Source organism: Phyllostomus hastatus, unplaced genomic scaffold (assembly GCF_019186645.2).
Source record: "Phyllostomus hastatus isolate PE091 unplaced genomic scaffold, TTU_PhHast_1.1 phas_contig_86, whole genome shotgun sequence".
In the NCBI taxonomy this organism is placed as follows: domain Eukaryota; kingdom Metazoa; phylum Chordata; class Mammalia; order Chiroptera; family Phyllostomidae; genus Phyllostomus; species Phyllostomus hastatus.
Genome location: NW_025333977.1, coordinates 87,633,765 through 87,646,096, shown reverse-complemented (window position 1 = coordinate 87,646,096; position 12,332 = coordinate 87,633,765). Strand labels below are relative to the sequence as shown.

Below are 12,332 nucleotides of genomic sequence, written 5' to 3'. Positions count from 1 at the left end.
ATTTTGGGTATCTAATAGATACTTGCATCAGAACCTTTTGTAAAATATTTGAAATTTTCAGTTTTGCGGAAAACAAAGTTGATTTTAGGGCCCCAACCCCTGTGCATTAGTTTTATGGCATGATCTTAAGCAAAGTAATGTAGTAGGACACAGGTTTTAGAGTTAATGGATGCCTCTGAATCCTGTGGGTACACTTTATTGAAGGGGTTACCTTTTTGAACACCTCAGTTTCTCTCATTTGTTAAATGACTAACCTGAGTAAGTCACAAGATTATTGTAAGGATTAAATGGTGTTCTGGTTTTTCTTAAAGTATGGTAGCTGGAACTGCATTAAGAATCATTTGGTGGTGCTTATTAAAAATGAAATTTCCTGAGCACCACTGCATCCTTTTGAGACTCTCTAGCGGTAAATTTCTAGAATCATTATTTTTAGTAAACTCTCCCAGCTTATTCTTACATCTGCTGTGAGTAGTGCTTGCAAACTGTTAACAGTACTTAAGGAATATACTCAACACATGTATTAGTATAAATTGAACCTCAGACCTCGAGGTATCCATTTCCTACCTTTTATCCATTGCTGAATATTAATGCTCTAAAGAAACCAGAAATTTTTAAAACAGGGTTATAAAATGGAGTAATTCTCCTACCGGTAAATCTACATGGCAAATTGGCTTTGGCTGCTTGTTGTTGCCTTATTTTCAGTAAGCCTTCTATTCTGTTTTACTACTTATAAAGCCTTTCTATATACCTTATCCTTAGAGATTTGTATCTGATTAATGCAAGCAGAAGAAGAAGCAAAAACATTGCTTAATGTGTAGCATGCAGTCAGCTCCCAAATACTAACAGTTCTGCTTGAGTAATTCTTATATAAATTCAACAGCAAACATTTGCTGAGTACCTGCATTGTGTTGAACCCTGTACTAATAAGCCCGTAAATGATTCAGATGATGTCTGGCTTTCCTAAGACCTTTTAGTCAGGTGAGAGCTGAGACTCTTAATAATTTAAAAACATGTGATAAGCACTGTAGTAGGGCATGTTAAAAGAGCATAGCAGAGCAGAAAAATGTGTTTTTTCTTATTGAGCATCAAATGTGTGGTACACAGTTAAAAAAAAGCTGTTTAATCTGTTACTTAATCATCACAACGTCCCTCTATGGTAGCAGCTGTCTCTGCTTTATATATATTAAGTGGTAGAATATGTGATTCAAACCTTGGTATGACTTCAGAGTCCATATTACACCATTATGCCTCTCTCTTAGAACAAAAACTTGGCTGAATTTTTTCTTTAAGGAGGATTTTATAGTTCTTCAGAATTGATAATTATTATTTCTTTGGCATGGTATCTTCCTGTGATTGAAAGTGTGGTATTATTGTGTGGTCAAGGACTCTGGAGTCTTTTCTGTTTCATCTTTATTCTCTGCTACTCTCTTTTTCTATTTCTAGAAGTGTTATACAGGGAAACATCTCCAAAAGCCAGCCTGTGTATGACATCTGTTCATTTGTTTTTCCTGCCTCTCCTTTTGTTTACTCTTCCTATTACCAAAGAAAATTTGGTAACTCTTGTTTTGTTTTTCCCAGTCATTTAGATAGAATCATATGGAGGTGAATGTTGTCTAGGGGAAAAAGGTCTTGCTAGAGAGATTTTTATCACATCAAAGTTACATAGAAATTTTTTAACTATTTATTTTTTATATGTATTTTATTGATTATGCTATTACAGTTGTCCCATTTCCCCCCCCTTCACTCCCCTCCACCCTCCAAACCCCCTCCCACCCACATTCCCCCACTTTAGTTCATGTCCATGGGTCATACATGTAAGTTCTTTGGCTTCTATATTTCCCATACTATTCTTCCCACTACCAACACCACCCCCCCATCTATTTTCTGCCTACCATCTATTCTACTTATTCTCTGTATCTTTTCCCCCTCTCTCCCCCTCCCACTCCCTTATTGATAACCCTCCATGGGGTGTCCATTTCTGTGGTACTGTTCCTGTTCTAGTTGTTTGCTTAGTTTGTTTTTGTTTTTGTTTTAGGTGTGGTTGTTAATAATTGTGAGTTTGCTGTCATTTTACTGTACATATTTTTAATCTTTTTCTTAGATAAGCCCCATTAACATTTCGTATAATAAGGGCTTGGTGATGATGAACTCCTTTAACTTGACCTTGTTTGACAAGCACGTTCTCTGCCCTTCCATTCTGAATGAAAGCTTTGCTGGATAGAGCAATCTTGGATGTAGGTCCTTGCCTTTCATGACTTGGAATACTTCTTTCCAGCCCCTTCTTGCCTGTAAGGTCTCTTTTGAGAAATCAGCTGATAGTCTAATGGGAACTCCTTTTATAGGTAACTGTCTCCTTTTTTCTTGCTGCTTTTAAGATTCTCTCCTTATCTTTAATCTTGGCTAATGTAATGATGATGTGCCTTGGTGTGTTCCTCCTTCAGTCCAACTTCTTTGGGACTCGCTGAGCTTCCTGGACTTCGTAGAAGTCTACTTACTTCTCCACATTGGGGAAATTTTCTTTCGTTATTTTGTCAAATAAGTTTTCAGTGTCTTATTCTTCCTCTTCTCCTTCTTGTAACCATATAATTTGGATGTTGGAATGTTTAAAGATGTCCTGGAGGTTCCTAAGCCTCTCCTCATTTTTTTGAATTCTTGTTTCTTCATTCTTTTCTGGTTGGATGTTTCTTTCTTCCTTGTGGTCCACAGCATTGATTTGAGTCCCAGTTTTCTTCCTATCACTATTGGTTCCCTATACATTTTCCTTTATTTCACTTAGCATAGCCTTCATTTTTTTCATTTAATTTGCAACCAAATTCAGCCCAATTCTGTGAGCATCCTGATTAGCAGTGTTTTGAACTGTGCATCTGATAGGTTGGCTACCTCTTCGTCACTTAGTTGTTGTTGTGTTTTTTTTCTGGAGCTTGGATCTGTTCTTTCGTTTGGGCCATTTTTTTGTTTTGTTTTGACACTCCTGTTATATAGTGCGGGGTGGAGCCTTAGTTGGTCACCAGGGTGGGGCAGTCACGTGGTTGGGCTGTGATGCTATATGTGGGGAAAGAGTCCAAGAGGGAACAGTGGCACTTGCTCTGGGAGTCTATTGGATTTCAGTGACTTCTGCCGCTTCCCCCAAGCAAATTGGGCCCTTCTGGTGCTGATTCCCAGGTGAGTGGGTTTGTGTACATTCTAGAACCCTGTGGGTCTCTCCAATGAAGTCTTCTGTGAGGCTGGGAGCATCTCCCACTGCTGCCTCAACCCCCACAGGTGTTTTCAGTCAGAGGTTTGAGGCTTTATTTCCCGGAGCTGGGACTCTGGGTTGTGTGGTATGTCCCCTTCCCCAGTTTTGCCTGGTTTATCTATGCACAAATGTGGGACCTCCTGGTCCACCAGCTGCAGCTTTGCTCGCAGCACCCCACTCCACAATCCGCCGCCTCTCTGGGTCCACCATCCGCCACCTTGCGTGCCCTAGTCCACCAGCAGACACTTTTCCATGAGCTGCCAGACTCCGCTCTTCTTACCTGTCTGGAAGAATGTCTTCTTTAACTCCTTGTTTATCGGACTTCCATACAGTTCAATTTTTTGGCAGTTCTGGTTTTTTGTTTTTAAATTGTTGTCCTTTTGGTTTTGCGAGGAGGCACAGTGTGGCTACCTACACCTCCATCTGGAGGGAAGTGCCACATAGAAATTGCTCTAAATTTTTAATTTTTAATATATAATGCTATTGATCATTAGGGTTGGTATGAGTGGTTCACTTGCTTGGGTAGCATTCTCTTTCTTTCTTCATAGTTCTCTCCAAGGTATGTGAGCAGTTGCACTCTGGCTAGAGCTTCCTCATCATAGAGTCAAGTCCCTATTTCATGACAAGAATAAGTTTACTTTAAAATTTGTGTAACTGATTCTGTGGACCTTGGTTTCTTTTTACCTTTGCTTATTAGTTGTATATTGTTTTCATGTTTCTAAGCTGCTTCTTTTATTTTTGGGAGAACATCTTGTTTTAATAGAAGTTTCTTAGCCAGTTACTTAGGATAAAGAGTTGTTTGAACTTTGATTTAAAAACTTGAAAATTTGAAAGTGGTCACTGTTTATCGTTCAGACAATCTTAATCATGCCTGAAAAATTTAAGCTTTTTCTTGGTTCGTTTGAATAATTTATATAATATTTTTCATTAGAGTGTTTGTGATATTGTTAAACATCTATAAAAATAGCTATCTGGTACTTCTGCTAGAGAAACAGTAAGCAATGTTATTTTCTCTACTATTTATTGTTAGATGAAAAGCCTCATAAAAATACTTTGTACGGTATTTTCCTTGTATTCACAGATGGTGATGTGTGGTTTCTCTGGGCTTTTGTGACAGACTTTAAAAACTCTTATTTCTATGTGGAGTTAAAGGAAGATTTTTATAGACAGTCATCACTCACTTGGTTCAGTTTTTGTTAATGGTTTGGCTTATTAACATCTCTAAAAGCCTCTCAGTTAAAAAGTGTTTTAGTTGTTGCTTTTTCGGGGTTCATGAATCTTAAGAAACACTAAATTAAACCACTAAAGTATGTTCAACTTTGAGATTTATCATTCATATAAAATGAGAATGTCAGTGTCAGATTCTTCTTAAATAATTAAACATGCTTGAAATGGTCTTTGGTTTTTGGATGCTCACCTCCACACCTTGGATTTGGACTGTGGGTGTTAATGCTGTAACATTTGTTCACCTCTGGGTGGATTGGTTTGAGGAATGACTTCAAAAGACTTAAAAAATGTAACCACAAGGCGCAAACCTGTGTTTGAGAGGTTGAAAACTAGGTTACACATATCTTTTTGTGTTCCATATTCCTAAAACTTTTATAAAAAGGTATTCTGTATTTAACAACCTTCAACAGAAAGTGGTGGTTCTGTTGTGGGCCATCTTTCCATTGCTTCATGAGGAGCCCGCTGTGACAGAGTAGAGGATTTGATTGTGTTTTAGTTATAATAGGGAATTAATAACACCTGAGTGAATTTTAATTGAAATAGAGGATCCCAGGAGCCCTCTATCCAGAGGGAGGTCCTGGAGCCTAGCTATTCCCACCATTCTGCTGTTGTTCCTACAGACAGTGGCATTTTCAGGAGACCAATTTTTTTGAGACTCACTATACCATGTAGTCTGGGAAGTTTAGTATTGACAAAGTGATGACTTCTTTTAAAAAATGATACATATTTGTTAATGATTTTTAGCTTTCCACGAGTATTTTGGTGTCTTGATAGCAGAGCTTAAAATGTTGCTTTATTGCTAAGATTCAAAATTATCCCATTTCTGGTAGCAAATGTTAAATGTTTGAATATCACAGAATCAGTTGATTTTCATTTTTGTTTTTCATATGGTTTTTTGGTGGGGGTATAAGTTTCAAAATCAAATGTTGCCAGATTATCTTTAGAAAGAGCTTTCTAGCTATTAATAAGTGAATAATTGAGGCCTGAAAACAATAAAAGATGACTTATTTATTCTCTTACTTTTACAAAGTAATATTCTGTTACTTTTTTCATCATATTTTCAGAAACATGATCTGCTTTGGGGTTAAGAGTATATAGATTAGTCTTTTCAGCTGTAGTAGGTAGATTGTAAAATACGGCAGAGGTAGTATGCGACAAGTGCAAAGTTGTGCTGAAGCTTAGTGATATTGGACATGTTACTCTCTCTTAGTCTCACTGTCCTCATTTGCATAGTAAACATAATCTCTACATTTATGATATAAATATTAGAGTGGATGAAACAGTTGGAAAGTTTTTTGTACAGTAAAATTTTATACAGCTGTTATTTTCTTGCGAACTTAGCAAGTTACAATGCCAAGTGATGACAGGCTTTGCCTTGGCACACTAGATGCTGACTGCCCCATGCGCTACTAATGCTCATGCCAACTCATCCCCAGTGATACCTTGCCATTTGCTATAGCTCTGCTATTTCAGATCTCTGATGGAGCAGTCTAATGAGTAGCTTGATGATTTCCGAATAAAAATTCCTGGATGCTTGAGGTAGAAAGCCTGAGAGCCATTGTTCTTAGTGTACCTAGGGATTTTATAGTAGTAGAGTATAGTCATTAAGAGTTCTCAGCATTTCTCTAACTACTTGCAAGAAAGTAAATATTTTAATTTCTGCTAAGATAATTAGTTTTTTTACTAGGTGTACAGGAAGGTGAAAGGATTGACCCATGCCCCCATTCAATCAGTTTCAAATTAAGAGGCCTCAAGAGTATCTTTAAGTGATCGATAGGACCTGTTTATCTTTCTAGTTTGCTTTTAATATTTTTGCAGAATTATCTCATTTGTGCATTTTCTTGTATGCAAATCATGATGCTGGGAGAGCTGTTCCCAAGTATGGTGGTTGAGGTTCAAGAGGTGATAAATCCCAGGGCTGTAATGGATAGCTTTCTTAGTTGATTCTTGAAACTCTGAAATCATTTCTCTGAAATGTGAATTTTGTTTTAGAAACGAAACCTCAGAGGAGGCAAGAGGGGAAAGTCATTACACAATCTTATATTGCTTAAATTCTCTTATCAGAGCAAATGCAAAGCTGTGACTATGTTTTTGTTATTGAAATACAGTTATACAGTAGAAAAGCGTAAGTTTTGCTTATATCTCAAATAGGTTTTGTTTTCACTTAAAATTGTGAAGTATAACAGTCACTCTTACAATCTGTTAATTATGTTAGGTAATTAAAAATAATGTGAATTAGGTCTGTGAAGTTTTGCAAGCAGCTCTTGTTCAAACTATTAATTCATAGTTCTTGATTTTTTTTTCTTTCTTCCTTTCTTTTCCTCTGTTCTTTCCTTCCTTCCCTTTCTCTCTCTCTCTCCCCCTCCCTCCCTGCCTCCTGAACTGGTTTGAACTTGGATGATCTAGGGAAGAATTAGACTGTTTGAATCATTTCTGCTTTTTATTTTCTTTGGGACAATTAGATTATAAGAAAATGTATTCAATGCCTTGCATTTTAATCTTTCTGGATCTAACTTTTTTAGATCTCTTTATGAAGAGTTTAAGTTCAAAAGACTGTGTTCTGTCTTTAGGAGTGCTATAATACAAGTTTATTTTTCAGATGAAGAAATAAAATAACTTGTAGTGAAGCTTATAGTCAGCCTGAAAAATTGAGTTAAGGTTAACGTGGTAAGAAACAAAAGTAATATGGACTATTTCTGGGGAATGGAGCATGATGATTTAGAACTCAGATTAAACTAGTTTTTTAATCTGCAAGTTTAATTAGCAAGTTCATTTAAGATTTATTTTACTCAGAAGTGAGATGTGAAGGGAGCATTTGAAAACTTTGAGAACTGCTATATATGTGTTGGCTTGTTCTGGGGTTTGTATACATTTAAAGCATGTATGATACGGTTGTAAGTAAAAATGATGGTGTAGACAAGATTTGAGTTATTCTTTCTACAAGTGGTGTTGGATTTGTGCTAACTAAATCATACCTGTTTGGGTATTTCTCCTTGGAACTGAAGACATATGTTCCAGATAGGTGGCCATAATGTAACTATACTGCCTGTTATTGACTTTTCTGTATATTAGTACCTCTGTGAACTTAAATGGCCATAAATACTGGTTATAATATACCACTGATATTTGGATATTCAGTTATCACACAATTTTATGTTTGGTAAAGGAAAAACACTCAAACCATTGGAAAATTAGCTTATATTTTTTATCTTTTTATATGTCAAATACAAATGAATATTTAATAATCTTGATTTGGACCTAGAGTTAAATATTACATTATATTTTATTACATCATTTTTTAATTCAGTTAGCATCTCAAGTAAAATTGATAAAGTAGTGGAGGATAAAATAAAAATGGGTCATGTAGTCACTGAGCCTATGGACTAATACTATACTGAGAATTGGTTTTAGATTTGTTAGGGAAGAGAGAGAAGCAGCCGAAGTCCTAATTGCTACTTCAGATCATTGTAGTCCTTAGAATCTCTGTGCATTCTCAAATCAGTAAAAGAATAATTTAAAACTCTGAAATCAGGTGCTAGGTAGCATAGAATGGTTTAGAATAGTTTAAGAATTCAGAGAAAAACATGATTGTGAACCATGCCCAGTCAAGTAGGATGTGGCTCTTGAGCCTGAATTGTAGAGTCTTTGGATTGTTCCTAGATCAAAGGGAAGGCAGGCAAAAAAAAAGGTAAGGAGAGAGCCATGAGTGGGCAGAGACCTCAGAGCCTGTGAGCTACTTATGAATGAGGCTAAGTTCAGAATAGTTTTGATTTTTCTTTTAAGCTTTGTATTTCTTACCCCCAAATTAACATTCTTTTCCTGTTGCTTTTCCCCATCTTACCTTTCTCTGAGAAGTATTCCACTATTTTCTTAAAAAGAAATAGTAGTATATGGAGAAGCCAAAACCTTACTCTCCTGAAGTCACAATAGCGTGAATAGAGTTAGCATATTTAGGCATTTTCAGCTTCACATACTGGTTTTTAAATAAAATAAGGAAGCCCTGAGGAAATAACTAGAGCCTTTGAAGTTGGACAGATAGGGATTCAAAACCCTGTTAGGTCCACCTTTCTTCCTATTATATGTAATATGGGAACAGTATTATCAACTTAATGGTTGTGGTATTTCCATTAAATGGAATCACATGTGTAGAGCATGATGTCTGGTCTATAGAATGACTGGTTTAAAAAAAATACTTAAATTGAAACAAGTAGTTTGAGGTAATTATGATATACTAAGATAAACATTTTAAAAGTAGTTTGTGGCAAAGAATATAGTTTAATATGTATACTTTGGCAATTTTCTGTTTAACTCCTTATAGTTTCTCATTTTTTCCATACTTTTTTTTCTTTCAGGAGACAAGGATGGCAGTAAGGTGACCACAGTGGTGGCAACTCCTGGGCAGGGTCCAGACAGGCCACAAGAAGTCAGCTATACAGACACTAAAGTGATTGGAAATGGGTCATTTGGTGTGGTATATCAAGCCAAACTTTGTGATTCGGGAGAACTGGTTGCCATCAAGAAAGTATTGCAGGACAAGAGATTTAAGGTAAGACTTAGTATTTCATGTATTTTGTTGCTATTAGTATATATAAATGATTATTTTTAGTTATTACTTTTTGCTTCAGATTTCATTTATTGTGCATATTTTTATTTAACTCAACTATTTACTATAGTGACTTTATTTCTGTTATGTATTTTGTAGAGAAAAATTTACTGAAGATTGCAGTATTATTTTTGAACCACTGCTATAAGTGATTTATGTATTTACAATACTCTGAAAGGTAGATGAAAATATCTTAATTTGTACTTGTAAAAGTTACCTCTCCCTGCCTTGGGTCTCACTGGTGTAGCAGAAGATAATTTGATTTTTTAAAAAAGATTTTATTTATTTATTTTTAGAGAGAGGGAAAGGGAAGGAGAAAGGGTGGGAGAGAAATATCAATATGTGTTTGCCTCTCACATGCCCCCTGCTGGGGACCCGGCCTGCAACCCAGGCATGTGCCCTAGACTGGGAATTGAACCAGTGACCCTTTGGTTCACAGGCCAGCACTGAATCCACTGAGCCACACCAGCCAGGGCTCATTTGATACTTTTGATGTGCTTCCTTTCTTAAAAAATGTCCTTTGAGTCTGTGATTCAACACTACAATTCCCACCCCCAACCCCTGCTCATAACTCTGACCATTTTTTACTGCCTTCTTATTCTGTCTTCCATCTTCCCCTAGAAACCAGCATCCCCACAGGTGATTTTATTTTCATTTCTTATACCATTTCTTTAGGGGATCCTATGGTGGATATTTGGAGGTCATTTCTGTGTTATGGTACAGTGGAGAGTCAGGAAACCTGGGCTATAGTCAAAGCTCTGCCATTAGTAAGACATGTAGTTCTTTTCCTATCTCTATTCCTTCCATCTCTGCAATGTTTTACTGAGAGTCTCCTGTGTGCTAGGAACTATGCTAAATATTAAGAGAAATTAAAATAAATGAGGTGATCACTACTCTGGAATAGTACACAATCTAGTGTCTCTGTACTTTAGAATGTGAACATTCTAAAGTGGTTTTTATTTTTTAAGAAAAAAATCCACAGTTTTTTTTTCATCAATTCTCCTGTCTTTCCAAATCACTAATCCCATGCTGCCAGATGCCCACTGGATCTTGGTATCTGAATGTTGAACTGTTACCTCAAATTGGTAAGGCTTCTTATACAACTTTGATTTAACTCTTTTTAAGTTATATTTTATTGATTATGCTATTACACTTGTCCTGATTTATCTATCCCCTTTTGTTCCCCTCCACCCAGTGCCCAAACTCCCTTAGGCATTCCCCCTTAGGCAATCCCCCTACTATTGTTCACATATGTGGGCCATATGTATAAGTTCTTTGGCTATTCCATTTCCTATACTTTACTTTTCATCCCCATGGCTATCCTGTAACTACCTGTTTGTACTTAATCCCCTTGCCTCTTCACCCCTTCCCCCTCCCCCCTCTCATCTGGCAGCTTTCCAGTAACTAACTTCTCTTGCTTTTAAGAATCTCTCTTTATATTTAACATTTGGCCTTTTAATAATGATATGTCTTAGAGTGGGCTTTGCTGCATCCATCATAATTGGAACTCTCTGTGCTTGCTGGACTTGCATGTCTATTTCCTTCACCAAATTAGGGAAGTTTTCTTTCACTGTTTTTTCAGATAGATTTCCAATTTCTCTTTCTCTTCTCCTTCAGGCACCCCTATGGTGCACAAGTTAGAATGCTTAAAGTTGTCCCAGACGCTGCTACACTATCCTCATTTCTTTGAATTGATTTTTCTTCTTGCTATTCTGATTGGTTGTTTTTTGCTTCCTTATGTTCCAAATCATTGATTTGATTCTTAGCTTCATTCACTCTACTGTTGCTTCCCTGTAAATTGTTCTTTATTTCAATTAGTGTGTCCTTTGTTTCTGACTGGGTCCTTTTTATGCTGCCAAGGTCCTAAGTTCTTTGAGCATCCTTATAACCAATGTTTTGAGCTCTGTGGTTGATACATTACTTGTCTCCATTTCATTTAGCTCTTTCTCTAGAGTTTTGATCTGTTCTTTCATTTGGGCCATGTTTCTTTGTCTCCTTGTTTGGCAGCCTCCTTGTATTTGTTTCTATGTATTAGGTAGAGCTTGTTTGACTCTGTGTATTGGTAGTGTGGTCTAATATAGTAGGTGTCCTGTAGGGTCCAGTGGCACAGCCTCTCCTATTACCCAATCTGGGTACTCAAGGTGCACCCTTTGTGTGGGCTGGTACCCCCTCCTCTTGTAGTTGAGCCTTACTTGCTGTTGTCAGGTCAATGGGAGCAATTTACCCAGGCCAGTCAGCTGCAAGGATTGGCTATGACCACTTGCAACCAACCTCCGCCTTCTGGAGGATCAACTGTGCAAAGGAAGGGTGGTGGTGCTCTGAAGTAGTCTGTAGCTGTCCACTAGGTGCCTTGGTCCTGGGGTTTCCAGGGTGGTACAGGCCAAGGTCAGCCCTCACCTGTGTTTTGCCCAGGGTACCCTGCCTGAGCTATAAAACAATCTGGGATGGCTACTACTTGTGCTGAGCTTAGAGATTCCCAGGTCAAGCCAACCTGTTACTATAATCTGGCTGCTGCTTGGGCTCACTGAAGCCAGCTGTTGTTTGTTTGGTAGAATTTAGGAGCCATGACCAGCCATTCTTACAGAAAAGCAGCTTGGGTGGGCTCCGTAAGCTGAGTGGGGTAGAGCCTCTGTGGATCTCCAAGGTGGGTGACACAGTGTTACCAACATTGATGAAGTCTCAGATATGGCACCAACCTACCAGCTCTGTGGGGAGAGGACTCAGCAGAGAGACAGTGACCTCTGCTCACCCTGATGACTGGTGCCCTTCAAGCTGCCAACCCAGTGCTATAGCTCAGAGGGAGCAAGTCTGAGTAGGTAAGTCTGTGTGTGGGTTCCCAAAAAGAAACTGCTTTGGGCTCCAGCAGCCTCCTCCACCAACTCAATCCCCACTGGTTTTTGCAGCCAGAAGTTGTAGGGACTTAGCTTCCTGGCACTGGAATCCTGGGCTGGGAGCCTGGTTTCGGTCTGGGGCTCCTTGTGCCTAAGATATCCCTCCTGAATTTTTATCCACGTGGGTGTGGAGCCAGCTGGTTCTGGATGGATGTGCTTTCTCCATATCTGTAGTTGTCAGACTTCCATTCTACTTGATTTCTGATGTTCCTGGGTGATAATTGTTCTATATGTTAGTTGAAATTTCAATGTGGTTTGTGTGAAAACTCAAGCCATGTCTGCCCACATTGCTATCTTGACTGGAAGCCCATCTTCCTGACTTAACTTTCAAGACCCAAAGGAAATCATTTCTATTGGTTCCCATTCCTTTTTCTTT

At 37.9% G+C, this 12,332-nt stretch overlaps 1 protein-coding gene across 2 annotated transcripts in view; it reads left to right on the top strand.

The window, feature by feature from the left end:
* GSK3B (glycogen synthase kinase 3 beta) overlaps positions 1-12,332 on the top strand; it is a 209,080-nt gene that overhangs the window by 63,021 nt on the left and 133,727 nt on the right. For both annotated transcript variants that reach the window (XM_045851731.1, XM_045851730.1), the window contains exon 2: positions 8,815-9,008. In XM_045851731.1, the coding sequence (XP_045707687.1) occupies positions 8,815-9,008 (194 nt within the window). The remainder of the gene's footprint in view (positions 1-8,814; positions 9,009-12,332) is intronic.